The 13,166-nt window shown below is 32.7% G+C and overlaps 1 protein-coding gene and 1 pseudogene across 1 annotated transcript; both read left to right on the top strand.

The window, feature by feature from the left end:
- The first annotated feature begins 1,255 nt into the window (after positions 1-1,255).
- On the top strand, positions 1,256-4,294 carry LOC100500187 (uncharacterized). Its single transcript, NM_001251244.2, is given in 6 exon segments — positions 1,256-1,287; positions 1,381-1,464; positions 2,034-2,120; positions 2,917-3,064; positions 3,874-3,991; positions 4,095-4,294. Coding segments are annotated over 6 exon segments (537 nt in total). The 3' UTR covers positions 4,163-4,294.
- A 3,679-nt stretch (positions 4,295-7,973) lies between these two features.
- LOC102664200 (uncharacterized) lies at positions 7,974-12,951 on the top strand (annotated as a pseudogene).
- Positions 12,952-13,166: the final 215 nt, after the last annotated feature.

Below are 13,166 nucleotides of genomic sequence, written 5' to 3'. Positions count from 1 at the left end.
CTTCTTCATAGATCCACCTCCATCTTAAGAAGGTTATGTGTTTTTGAATCCTTTACTTTTTGTAGTTCATTTTTTCTAGGTTTAGTTTCTTTTAGTACTTTTTCTCTTCTTGTCTATTTTTGTTTTTCATTTCTGCTTTGATGATGTACTAGGGACACTACAACTCTTAAGTGTGGGGAGGGGGTTCATGTTATATCATTTCACTCATAACTTGATGTTATTGTGGCATTTTTGTTGATGATCTCTATCTGATTTTCTGTTTTTGACTTTGTATTGATTTTCTATTTATGTTTAGGAATTTATTTTGTGTAGAGTCTCTCTAGTTTTTTTTTTAAATGTTTTTGAACTCACCACTTCTCTATAAGATTTCTCCATGGAGGCAACACATTAGCAAAAATCCCTAGATGAACACTTCCTTTGAGAATAGCCACTAAAATAAGTTTTAAGCTTGATATTGTTGTTATGTGTGATGTATGGTCCATTTGAGTTGTTATGTACTTGATTTATCTTGAAATACATATTCTTGAGTGGTTTTCTTGTGTGCATTGAATTAATTGAGGTAATTCTTAGGTTTTATTCTTAAACCTAAAATATGTCGATTATAGTATTAATGACAACAAAAAAATCATTAAACATTTTTAAAGGATGAAAATATGTAGAAGATAATTATAATTTCTAGAAGCTTAAGTATTTTGTAAAAACTTGAATATTTTTCTTTTGTAAAAATATTATAAACTAGTTCTTGTTTCCACTATAATAAATTTAGTGTGACCATAATAATAGTATCACCTACATCATTGTTACAATAAAAGGACTAAAAAGGAAAAAAAAGAATTTATAAAAACTAAAATTGATTTTTTTTACCATGACAAAAAATAAAAAAGTAACATATCCGCAAAGATGAAAAATTAAGCATTAAGTGTAATGTATAAGTTTAATTTAAAATTACTATAAAATTAATAGTTGCAAGTTAACCCCAGCCTCTCCAAACTCACATTGTATAAAGACTCGAAACTCTCTCACTCATCATATACATTATTTTTATTTTAATTAGTTAAATCCTTTATTGACGACACCTTAAATAAATATTTTAAGTTAATTAGATCAAAATAAAAATAAATACTTAAAATTATTTATTAATCCCTTTCTTGCATTCCTACATTAAAAAAAAAAGGTTGACAGAGTTGTTTATGATATCTCTGCTGGTGAAAATGGATTAATTAGATTTTGGTTGGAGGAAAATACCCACCCAACCATGGCAGCAACCATTCCTTTCTCTCTGCTTAGGTGCGCACCCTTTTTGGCTTTCGTTTCCTCTCAATCACTCGCTTCTCTCACTTTCGTGTAATCTCTATGGTTTCGCTTCGAATTGGATTGCAGGAACTGCGCGCCATTGAAACTAGCAACACCTTTCGCTCGCAAAGCCTCCAACTTTAATCTTCTTCTCCCTCTTCAACCACGCAGGTTTCTATTTTTTTTCCTCGCCCTTTTCTTCGTTTGAGCAATTTGTGTTAATTTTTTGGACTGACAGTGAAATTTTAGCAGTGAAGAACTTTTGATTTTGTAATTATTTCTGAAAATAGGAAATGAAAAAATGTTTTTTTTCAAACTAAACCTATAATAGAAGGATTAACGAGCACACATTCCCGTGCATGTTTTGTGAGAAGTAGGAATTCAGAGCTTTCGATTCAACTGTCGTTTGGGGGCCTTCCAACTTTAAACCAAACACGCACTAGCACTAAGTGTTTTTATAAATTGACTTGCCTACTGTTACTTCAAAGGATGTATTTGAATTTTGATTGGCATTGATACGAATGCGGGTGATTCATCGTAAACTGAGTGTTTCTGTTGATTTGGATTATACATGTTTGATTTTTATCTTATGTGAACTTCTGTTCTAACTTGACCACACAAACATTTGTTTTGAAGCCATATACTGTTTGTTTAGATTGTCATATTTTCATTATTCCCCCTTTTTTTGGAATAAGTTTTAACTATGCTCTGCTTATGGTTATTTTGCTTACTTTTTACAGGTTGGTCTCTAGTACCTGTGCTGTGAACAATGAAGAGGCTGCAGCAAAAACAGCAGCTGTTAATTTTGATAGTGAAGCTCCAACAATGTAGCAGCCCTTTCACTTCTAGCATCATTTTTTTTAATTTATTTTATCATGGTTTTCTTCTTATTCATGGAAGTATAGTTATTGTGTCATGATTATTGATTAACCTCAATTACTCAAATACAAGGGAGTGCAAATCTCTTTGCATGATACCAATTTTCCAAAAGATTCCACCAATATTTAACTTCTCTGCTTCCATCTCCCTCTAAGAATGATGTTAAAGATAGCATTGATTTTAAATTTAAAGGGTTCACTGGGATGTGAAGATTTTAAACCTCAGTTCTGCTAGGTTTCCCACTCAAATGATGACTGTGACAGTTAATTTGAATTTCAGGGACTGGTAAATATAATTATGGAGAATTATGGCTTGAACCCTTTTGGACTCCATGCTGTGAGCAAGATCTGTATTTCTTGATAGTTGTACACACACTGACTCATACATGCACGAATAATACTTGTTTTGCTGGGGGGTGGTTAGTCTTTTTTGATGTCTAGAACATTGGTGGGGGAACAGATGTATGTTGGGGTATCATGGCTCTGTTCCAAATTTTTTCCTCATGTAATTTGAACCTGTCTTGGGTTACTGGACCATTTGTCTTTCGGGTTCTCTAACTTGAGGTATGTACATTGAGGGTATCACTTATACCCTTAGAAATACAATATTTTCACTTTGCTGATAAAAAAAAAAACAAACTGACTCATACATGCATAGATGCATGAAGACTTATAATGGCTTAATCATTTTATTGTGTTTCTTTTCTTTATTTGTGTAATTTTGTAACTTCTGTTTTCATTTCAGATTTGATAAGATCATAAATAAGGAAATCCCTTCGAGCATTGTATATGAGGATGAAAAGGTTCTTGCATTTCGTGACATTAATCCACAGGCTCCGGTTCATGTCCTAGTCATTCCAAAATTAAGAGATGGATTAACACAACTTGGGAAGGTCACTAATCATCACCCTTTTTCTATGTGTACACTGACAAAAAGTTTTACATGATTTTTCTGTTTAGTGATTCTTTTGCTTTTACCTCCACACTGGCTACTGAGTTCATGAAAAAGAACAATGATTTATATAGAACTTCCTGTATAATATTTTAGGGAAGTGATTTTTGGGAAAAAGTCTATTTTTACATGAAAATTAGTTCACTGAAATTGTAAGTATGGACTATGAAGATGTTAGGTGAAGACATGCAAATGGAAGATAAGAAGCATCATTGGAAATAACTGATATATAATTTATAACTTATAAGTGAGGCCCCTAAGGTGATAAGTCTTGGTGAATTGAATTGAAGTTCAGTGAATCTCACATGCTTGTAAGAGGAAAACTAATATGAATTTAAATTGAAAAAATTGTTACTTTTAGCTACTCTGAATATGTTTAATTTTAAAACTCTAATGTTTGTTTTGAATTTGTGATGTTTCTCATCCACAATCTGCAGATTACATTATTTTCCTATATGTCTGCTGGTAGTCTAATTTTGAATGTACTTTCTGATTTTAATTTTTGTTTTATTGTCAATCTTTATTTAATAATTATTTTATTTTTGTTTTATTGTCAATCTTTATTTAATAATTATTTTCAATCCGGTTATCAGATTTTTGGTTAACTTTGATCTTTGAGTTATTTGGATGTCTCATTGGATAGCAACATTACACTGGGGTGTTTCTATATCTGATAGTTTAAAAGATCTTGAAGTGTTTATATCACATAAAAAGGGTTATTTTTGAGATATATAAAATCTCCTTTCACAGGCTGATAGTAGGCATGGGGAAATATTGGGTCAACTTCTGTATGCTGCCAAAATTGTAGCTGAGAAAGAAGGTATTGATGATGGATTCCGTGTCGTCATCAACAATGGTCCCAGTGCCTGTAAGCCCCTGTTTCTTGTTAACAATTTATCTGGATCTTTTTCACTTGCTTATAGTGCTGCCACTACCCACAAACTTTATCTTATACTCTTTATTTTGATTAGGTCAATCTGTGTATCATCTGCACTTGCATGTATTAGGTGGCAGACAGATGAATTGGCCACCTGGTTGAAGGTTGACTATTACTTTTTAAATTTTAACTGCCTATTTTCTGATGAATCTCTCATGGATATTTCTTCATCAAGAGTTGTAATTTTGAGACCTACATATAAATAATCTTGCAACAACTGATCCTTTAGTTTGGTTATATGATTATTCATTGGGAGCTTATCTATGATTAAATAGAAAGGGTGAAATGCTTTTTGTGTGTAATTTGATGTTTTGATCCGTAACTGTATAAAAAACGTTTAAAATATTTTATTTAATTTGTAAAGATTTTAAATTAAAAACATAAAAGTTGACGGGTTTAAATAATAGAAAATTAACATAAAGACCAAATTTACATATTTCTAAAAACCATACAAAATTAATAAATATAAAAAACTAAAAAAATATAATTTAAAAATAATGTAGAGTAAAATATAAAACTAATTATTCTCAATTTACTATTTAAAATATCATTTCCAAGCAATATCTTTTTTACTTCAATTCTTTCAACATCAATAGTATTAAAAATTAAAATCAATTCTTGGAATAACTTCACTAGCAAGCTGCCATCTTTTTTTTTTTTTTCTCTTATGGAAAATCAACTCTTTATCATTAATTTTGTCAAATTTGATTCTACTAAAATCTAACGCGCTGAGTGACTTTACTTTTCATATTTTCGTTGACTCAGTGATGGATGTTTGACTCCAATGGTTTGAGTGTCTCTCGGATGAACAGTCCTATCTAGATGTGGATGGTGTGTGTTTGAATTTTGATTGGTGGTAAAAAAAGGGACCAACTATTCCCAAAACCTAAATTGCTATTCACACATCAGTCATAATAATTTGACTATTTTATCCTTCTTTCTTTTTCCTACACCTCCAACCCTTCTCCTTTCTTCTCTCACTTTCCCCTTATTCTTTCACATTATACCGAATCCTTCCCCCTTCCTCTCTCATTTCTCCATTACTTATCCATCTCTTCTCTTCTCCTTCATCTCTGTTAGCCTATCCAACTTGGTATATTTTTTTTACATAACGGAATCATGATTTTGCCGTGTTACATGATTTCCAATTTTTTTTTTAATTTTTCAAAACACAACAAAATCACGATTTCATTGTGTATTATTTTTTTTTATTTTTCCGTATCAAAATATATTTTCATTTTTGATGAATGGTTTTTTGCAGTAAATACATGGATTGAAGTACATTTTTTTCCTAATAAAGTTACAATTCCTCACGGTTTTGAAAACATGCTTGATAATAGCCAAAGTGAATTTTATCATCCAATCAATAAGATGAAATGCTTGCAAATCAATTAGATAAAATGCCTGAAGATCCTGCAGATCAACCTGATTACCCTGACTTTTTCAATTGTTTCACAACTAATGAGATATGTTAATTAGTTTGTGATTGATTTTATATTTGCGTATGTGTATGTTGCTTAAGTGAAGAAAAATATTTTGTTTTTAGGTTTTTGAAAATTAAGACGATTTGTTGCACTTGGTTTGACATTTGAGGAAGAGTCGTGGATTTGCTCTTGTCATTCATAGGACATTGATTAACTAACTCAACTATATCATTTTTCTGTGACAATATACATGTTTTTGAAGGATGGTTGTCTCTTGCCTCCTATTACACTACAATGGAGTATATACTGCACAGTGAAGTTCGTTCATAGCATAGGCCATACTTGTGATGCATAGAAAAATTCAACTCATTGATATTTCATTCAAATGTAGGATCCCAATATGAGGTAGACATCACTTTGGGTTAGTTGTTTTAGTTAACTCCTCTTATATTAAATACTGTTATGTGTATTCATTTGACACTTGCTAAACCTCTAGCTAATGTTTTTATTCGGTTAGTGTGAAATATAAAGTTTGCTAATTGTTGTAAGTCATGCATATTGTGTTGCAAGTCATTTAATGAGGTCCTTAACAAGTGGATTATGGTTGATAGACAAAAAATAACAATGAAAATATGTTTTTGTTGTTGGTTTTTTTTTCACAAAAATTTAAAAAACAGAAACATGTTGTGGAGATATACAATGGAATCATGTTTTCATTTTGTAAAGTGCATTAGAAAAAATATAACAACAGAAACATGTTATGTAACAAAAGTATGTTTGCATTTTGCAAATGGGAGTGACAAAAAAAATAGCACAACAGAAACATGCTTCCGTCATGTAACTATCAATGTATAATTGAAATGTTTCCATTATACAAATGGGGTGAAAAAGAATTTAGCAATGGAAACACATTTACTATGATTCTATTGTTAAACTTTTTTCACCCCATTTGCAAAATGGAATGCTAAGGGGAAATTCTAGAATACCACGAAAAGTCATCCATGTGGGTATGGGCAATAGCAATACCCTAAAAAAAAAGTTGATTTTAGATCAATTAGGCCCTTTTATCCGACCCGGCTGAGTAAACGATCTTCCACCTCGACGAAGGAAAAAACTTAATTATACTTGCTACTACTATTGTTCTTCTATTAAAATTAGTTTTATCTCCATAGGTTATGTAATAATCATTTATATATTAAACCAAGATAAGTTATAGAGATAAAATTCTAATTTTGATTGGATAATAGTAAAAATATTTCAAAAAATTGCTTTCAAGTTTTGCCATGTTGTATGAGGTGTATGAATGTTAAATCTAACTGAGGTCTAAGGTTGATTTTGATCAAGGTTAGAGATGAACTGATAGTGGTCTTCCTTTTGATATGGCTGATATGGCTGAAACATGACAGAGACGAGTCGGGTAATTACAAAAGATACTTTAATATTCAAGTCAATGGTGATTTTTGGCAATATAAGGATAAGTAATAAATGTGTATTTGAAGTTTTATTTCAGTAATCTATGGTGGTCTTTTTTTTTTTTTCTCAAATGTTATGGAGATAATTTTGTTTGAGATATTATAGGACGTCAATGTTGATACTTCCGATAGTAAAAATTCAAATCTTAATTCACTGTGTTATTAGAAATTAACCTCTTCTACTAGATCTAAATTTGTAGAGTTCCAAGCCAAAAGATAAGCTGCATGCATATTGAGAATTAGATTTTTATCACTAAGGTTTAGATGGTTTAAATGCAAAGTGGAAGATTGCATTTTACTAGATGAACCTTAATTGAATGGATGCATTGAGAGTTGTTTTTGTTTTAACTTCCAAGAGAACTTATTTATTATAGTTGATGACAATCTTCATTATAAATAAAGAAGAGATTTAGTGGAGAAACACAACACATGAAGAAAGAACGTGTGACAAGAGAGATTGTGAAACAAAGTCATTTTGTTGAGAGAAAAGTGTCTTTGTGTGAGAGTGTTATCATTTATTGTAATCATTGAGTGAGATACTCAGGTTTGTAGAGTGATACACTATTTTGAAATACTTTTTGAGATAGTTCCGTGGACGTAGACAAGATGTGTCGAACCATGTTAAATTCTTGTATTTGTTGTTATTTTTCTACGGTGTAATCTTTGTTGTGTTCTCACAATTCTTTGTGGGTGTGAGTAATTTTGTTAGTGAGAGCGTTGATTTCCCAACAAAATTCTTGTTGATTTCTATGTTGATCTTTAATATAATTTTTTATTATGTGAATTATCGATAGGAAATTCCATTTTTAATTAGAGAACAAATCACATGAGATCTAAGTTTTGTTAAAAAAAAAGAAAACTAAGATTAGAGGCATACGCAACACTGCTGCTTTTGGCCACATGCAAATTTGTCTAACTTTTGCAACCTGCTCAGGCAGTTTCCCCTTTCCTTGTCATACTATTATTTAACTTTTGGACTTGTTGACCAATCATTCATTTACTTTTACCACTTCTACATCAAAAAAGTTCCTATATACCTACAAGAGGTTTCTCCAGAAACGCCTAGAATCTTCTGTTTGTTCACTAAAATCATTAGCATCCTCAGACCATGATGACTTAGGATATTTTTCAACCTGAAGCATAACTTACTTGCAAATGCAATTTTCATTTTCCCATTTGCTAGAAATAAAGATCCTATATTTTTATTTTCTACTTAATTAGAAACTCAGAGTCCTTACAAACGATCTTTGGCAACATTTGCCATAATTTGGATCACGAAAGAAGGGTATCTGCACTTCAGAATTTGGCAAGTTTGTTTGCTCCCTGGCCCAAGATTTTTCTTTGTGATACTTGGTCATGTAAGTTTCCTCAATCCTTTCTGCATATGTTTGAACACATCTCGTTCGACTCTACATTGTTGCAGGAAAATTACTTTTTATTTTTATTATTTAAATATGATTCATTGCTTGCATTAAAGTAATAGTTATGAATTATTGGATAAGCATAATTAGAAACTTAGCTTTCATATTTTTTAGTACATTAACCAATTATGAAGAGAACAAAACTATTACCGGAAAGACTTATCAGCCTATTAGTACCTTAACCTTTTCGTTTTCCTTGAAGAGTAGTACATCAACTAACTTTACTAAGTGTATTCATGAGCATATTCCAATCAATGGGACTCTGCTACTGCTATTGGAACTTGTTTATCAGACAGAATTGATGCTAGTCCTCGTTAACTCACAATTTAAGGGTGAAAATTGTTGTCTTCTTTTCATTCAAACGGTTCAAACAATTTTGAGGCCTTAAGTATTTTTGAAGCTAAAGACTATACATTTTTACCTTGACTTGTCAACCCCTTTTCCGCCTTTGGATCAACTGAAAATTTTTCCCACAGTTTTTGTTGGAACAACCACCATGGAATAGATTATAGCTTCTTCCTGTGAACTAAGGGTTGTGCTTGGTAGAAATGAAAGCCAGGATGGGTTGAATATTAGAAATTCAAATAATTGATTAGAAAGATAAAGAAAGTTAGAAAGCAAGGAATGAAAATGGAATCATCAACATTTCAATCCATCCTTACTGTTTCCATGTCTAATTTGAGATTAAAATCAATTGAAATTGCATTATAAATAGTTTAAACAAAAGAATTTAGCACCTTCTCTACTAAGCATCAAGTGGAAAACCCTCTTAACATTCAACCAAAAAAAAAAATACTCCTTCCATTTTGACCTTCCCAACACAAACACATGGTAAATGGCAGTAGAAGGAGCAAAAATGTCCTGTGTAGCCAGCCTCATTACTAGCTATTAATCATTTCCATATTTCCTGAATATTAGCACTGCAAAGTTTTAGAATTGATTTTCTTTTTGTGAATTGATATTAGACTTGTGTTTGAGTTGTTCTGTAAGTATGAAAACTAAATAATTTTCTTATCCATTCATGTATCTTCTTTTGCAATTGTGTTCTTAACTTTTGATATTAGAGTTATGTTTGAGTTGTTCTGTAAAAAGTATGAAAATGAAATAATTTTCTTATCCATTCATATATCTTCTTTGGAAATTGTGTTCTTAAGTTTTGCATCAACTTCAACTATTTCTAGCCCACTTTTCCCCAAGAATTAGCATGGGAGCACACACACATGTTAAGCAATAATATACTATTGTTTGTAATCAAGGAAAATACAATCTTACTATGATATTATTTTATATTTGTGTTAGCTCTGTAGCTTACCTGGATATTGAAGGAGATCATGACAAAGCAAATCTCAAGTAAAAAATTTGATCGAGCACCAAGTTTTCGGCAGCTATTTCCGCCCAAAAATATTGAGGAAAGCAACGGATGTGACACATGTTCTGCTCAGTTCATCAACCATCAATGTGATACACCAGAAAGCAGAATCCATCAATGCTATAGTTCAAAACCACTTATGTTAGAACATGGGACTCCTACCCCAGAAATTCCATATCTTCTTTTCCTTCCAATTCCATCGAACATGCTGTATCAATATATCAACCAGTTGATCGGCCAAGTACTTCTGCGATTTCACCTCTTCAAGTTAATGATCAAATGGATATTGAACACATTAATCCTTCTGAACCCCCCTCAAGTACATTTCTGGCCTTCAGTAAGTCTAATGTTCTGATTGTACATTATTTAAAACTTTGTTACTCCATGATCCATTACCTTAGCATCTTAGGCACTCATTGTTTCTAGTATAGGTCCCTAGATTTTTAAGTATAGTATAGCTCTCAGCCTGGTGTGGTATGGAATTAGTAGTTAAAATGTGTGTTGATATTCAATGTTTGCATGACAGGAGATAAATTACCAATGAATCTTCACATGTATTTACCCTTATATAGAGTTGCATTGAGAGGTGATTGGGAGAAGGCCAATGAGTTCCTAAATTTGCATCCTGGTGCGGAGAATGCCAGGACTTCAAGAGGGTGGGAAACAGCTCTTCATATTTCAGCTGGGGCTCGATGCACCAAATTTGTGGAGGAGTTGGTCAAAAGAATGAAAACAACAGACTTGGAAATTCAAAATAAAGACAACAATACTGCACTTTGTTTTGCTGTTGCATTTGGGGTTACCAAAATAGCAAAGCTGATGGTGGAAAGGAATATAAACTTACCTGGAATATGAGGTAGTGAAGGGGTGACACCACTTTATATAGCTACATTACTGGGCCAAAGGGACATACATGGTTTGGTATCTCTATTGGGTGACCAATCATGAGGTTCTAAAAACAGAAGACTACTTTAGCCTATTGATTGCTGCTATATCTACAGATTTATATGGTAATTTTCGAAAATGAGTTATAACTCCATTTAAGTGACTTAGAAGTTGTAATAATTTATACATGAACTTTGTTCTCAGATTTTGCCTTACATGTACTTGAGTGTCAACCACAATTAGCAACTTATCATGGTTTGAATGGGGAGACTGCTTTACACGTGTTGGCATAAAAACCTTCATCATTCACCAGTGGCATTCATCTAGGAATCTGGGAAAGATGCATCTATCCATGTGGGTAACACACCATGGAATTGTAAAATGGTTACTTTAATGATATCTTATGTTATGCTTTTGAATGCCATCTTTATAAGGTCCATATGTAGATAGATTGTTTGCTTTAAGCTCACTCTATATATAATTCAAGCACTATACATTGAATTGAAGTGTCAAGACCTATAAATGAAAATGAGACAAATAGAAGTTATGTTCTCTAAAAGGAATGGCATGGTGAAATTTATTTTTGAAGGGATCCGAGTCAAACTAGCAACTGACTACAGATGCCAGTCTAACATCTCTCAATCCCAGGTACCTTCGACTTTTCAAGGTATGCTATATTTTTTCAGCTGGAAAATATTTGGAGCAACATACATAAACAAATGAGCTTTTACATTCACTATAAGCTTTAGACTTCATGAATCTTTCACACATTAACGATACATCATTAGAATGATAACTCAACACAACTATTCACGAACTCTTAATACTGGTCAATATAAAAAACATTAACAATCACTTTTCCAAGGTCAGTAACAGATTTGAATATTAAACATAAATGAGCTATTGCTTCTCTATTATGTCTATGAATCAGAATATTTGTCATGTGATTTATTATTTAACAATGCATTGAATTGATGAAGTTGCAGATAACCTGTTGGTTTCCGAACTCTGTCAGGCTGTAAAATATCTTGGTATGCTGCCAACTTAATGTTCTCACTAGCATTGATTGTGTCTTGGACTAACTTGATGTACTTAGAGTGCCAGGATTTGAAGCAGTTCAGAAGAAAAAGACATTGAATGCACAAGCTTTAAAGTTAGTGCAATGTCTTCGGGAACTAATAGTGTCTTCAGATGAAATACAACATGGAGACTTAATTAAAAGCACTTTGTCACGGCCCCTATTTATTGCTGCTGAATCTGGGATACCTGAGATTGTAATTGAGCTTCTTTACTCATCCAGATCTACTTTGACAGCCAAAATAGGAGTCCTTTTCACATTGCAATCATTTATCGTCAGGAGAAAAAATATTTAACCTGATTTATGACATAGAGGCGCATAAGGATCTTATAACTTCTTACAGAGACAATAACAATCACAACATACTGCATTTGGCTGGAAAATTGGCCCCTTCAGATCAACTTCATGTTGTATCTGGTGCAGCCCTGCAGATGCAAAGGGAATTATTGTGGTTCAAGGTCATTGCTCAATTATTATTCTGTTGTCAGCTTTCTCAGTTTACTTTCTCATTGAGTATCTAATGTTGTTTTGACACATTTTATTTCTTGAATTTGCAGGAGGTGGAAAAGATCATACAACCTCTATTCAAAGAGATTAAGGATTCTGAAGGTAGGACACCTCAAATGTTATTTACTGAGGAACACAAGGGTTTAGCCAAAGGAGAGAAGTGGCTGAAGAACACTGCTTCATCATGCATGCTAGTTGCAACACTTTTATCCTTCTCCCTTTTCCCTACACCTCAACCCTTCTCCCTTCCTCTCTCTCATCTCTCCATCGCTTCTCATCCTCTTCTCTTCTCTCTCGTCTCCCTCAGACCACCCAATCTGTTACGGATTTTTTTTTTACATAAGGGAATCATCATTCGGCGAAGAATCATGGTTTTGTATTTTGTAACATTCCAATTTTTCGTAAATAAATTTAAAAAGCTTTTTAGTAATAAATAAATAAATAAATAAATATAGAGCAAATAATAGGCTGAGTACCCTAGGTATAAATAGTTATGTTAAGTCAGCTGCCTCCTTTTGGCCTCATTTTCGTTTTTCCCCTTCTCCTCTCAAAACCCTTTCTTTTTCCCGCAGCCCACCAAACCAGTCTCAAAAAAACGATGATCTCGAACCCGTTCACCGTTGGATCATCGTGAAATTTGATTATCATGTTCGCAACACAATTCCGAGCATTCTCACCGTTGGGAATTTCGATATCATGTCTGAACTGAGAGAAAAATCCTTCGCATTGTAGCCTTTTTCTTTCCCGCAGAAACTCAGAGCTGTCTTGGTAAAACTATGATCCCGGTTTCGTTAACCGTTGGATTATTGTGAAATTTGGATATGTTGTTCGAAATTCAATTCCGCACGCTTCCACCGTTGGGATTTGCGAGATAATATTCGTGGAGGGAGAAAAAGGAATCGTATGAAGACAGTACAAGTGGAGGTTTCAATCTCTTCTCCGTCTCTCTG

The sequence above is a fragment of the Glycine max genome, chromosome 15 (assembly GCF_000004515.6).
Source record: "Glycine max cultivar Williams 82 chromosome 15, Glycine_max_v4.0, whole genome shotgun sequence".
Lineage (NCBI taxonomy): Eukaryota > Viridiplantae > Streptophyta > Magnoliopsida > Fabales > Fabaceae > Glycine > Glycine max.
The sequence above is the reverse complement of the archived record's forward strand: the minus strand, read 5'-3'. Positions and strand labels throughout refer to the sequence as shown.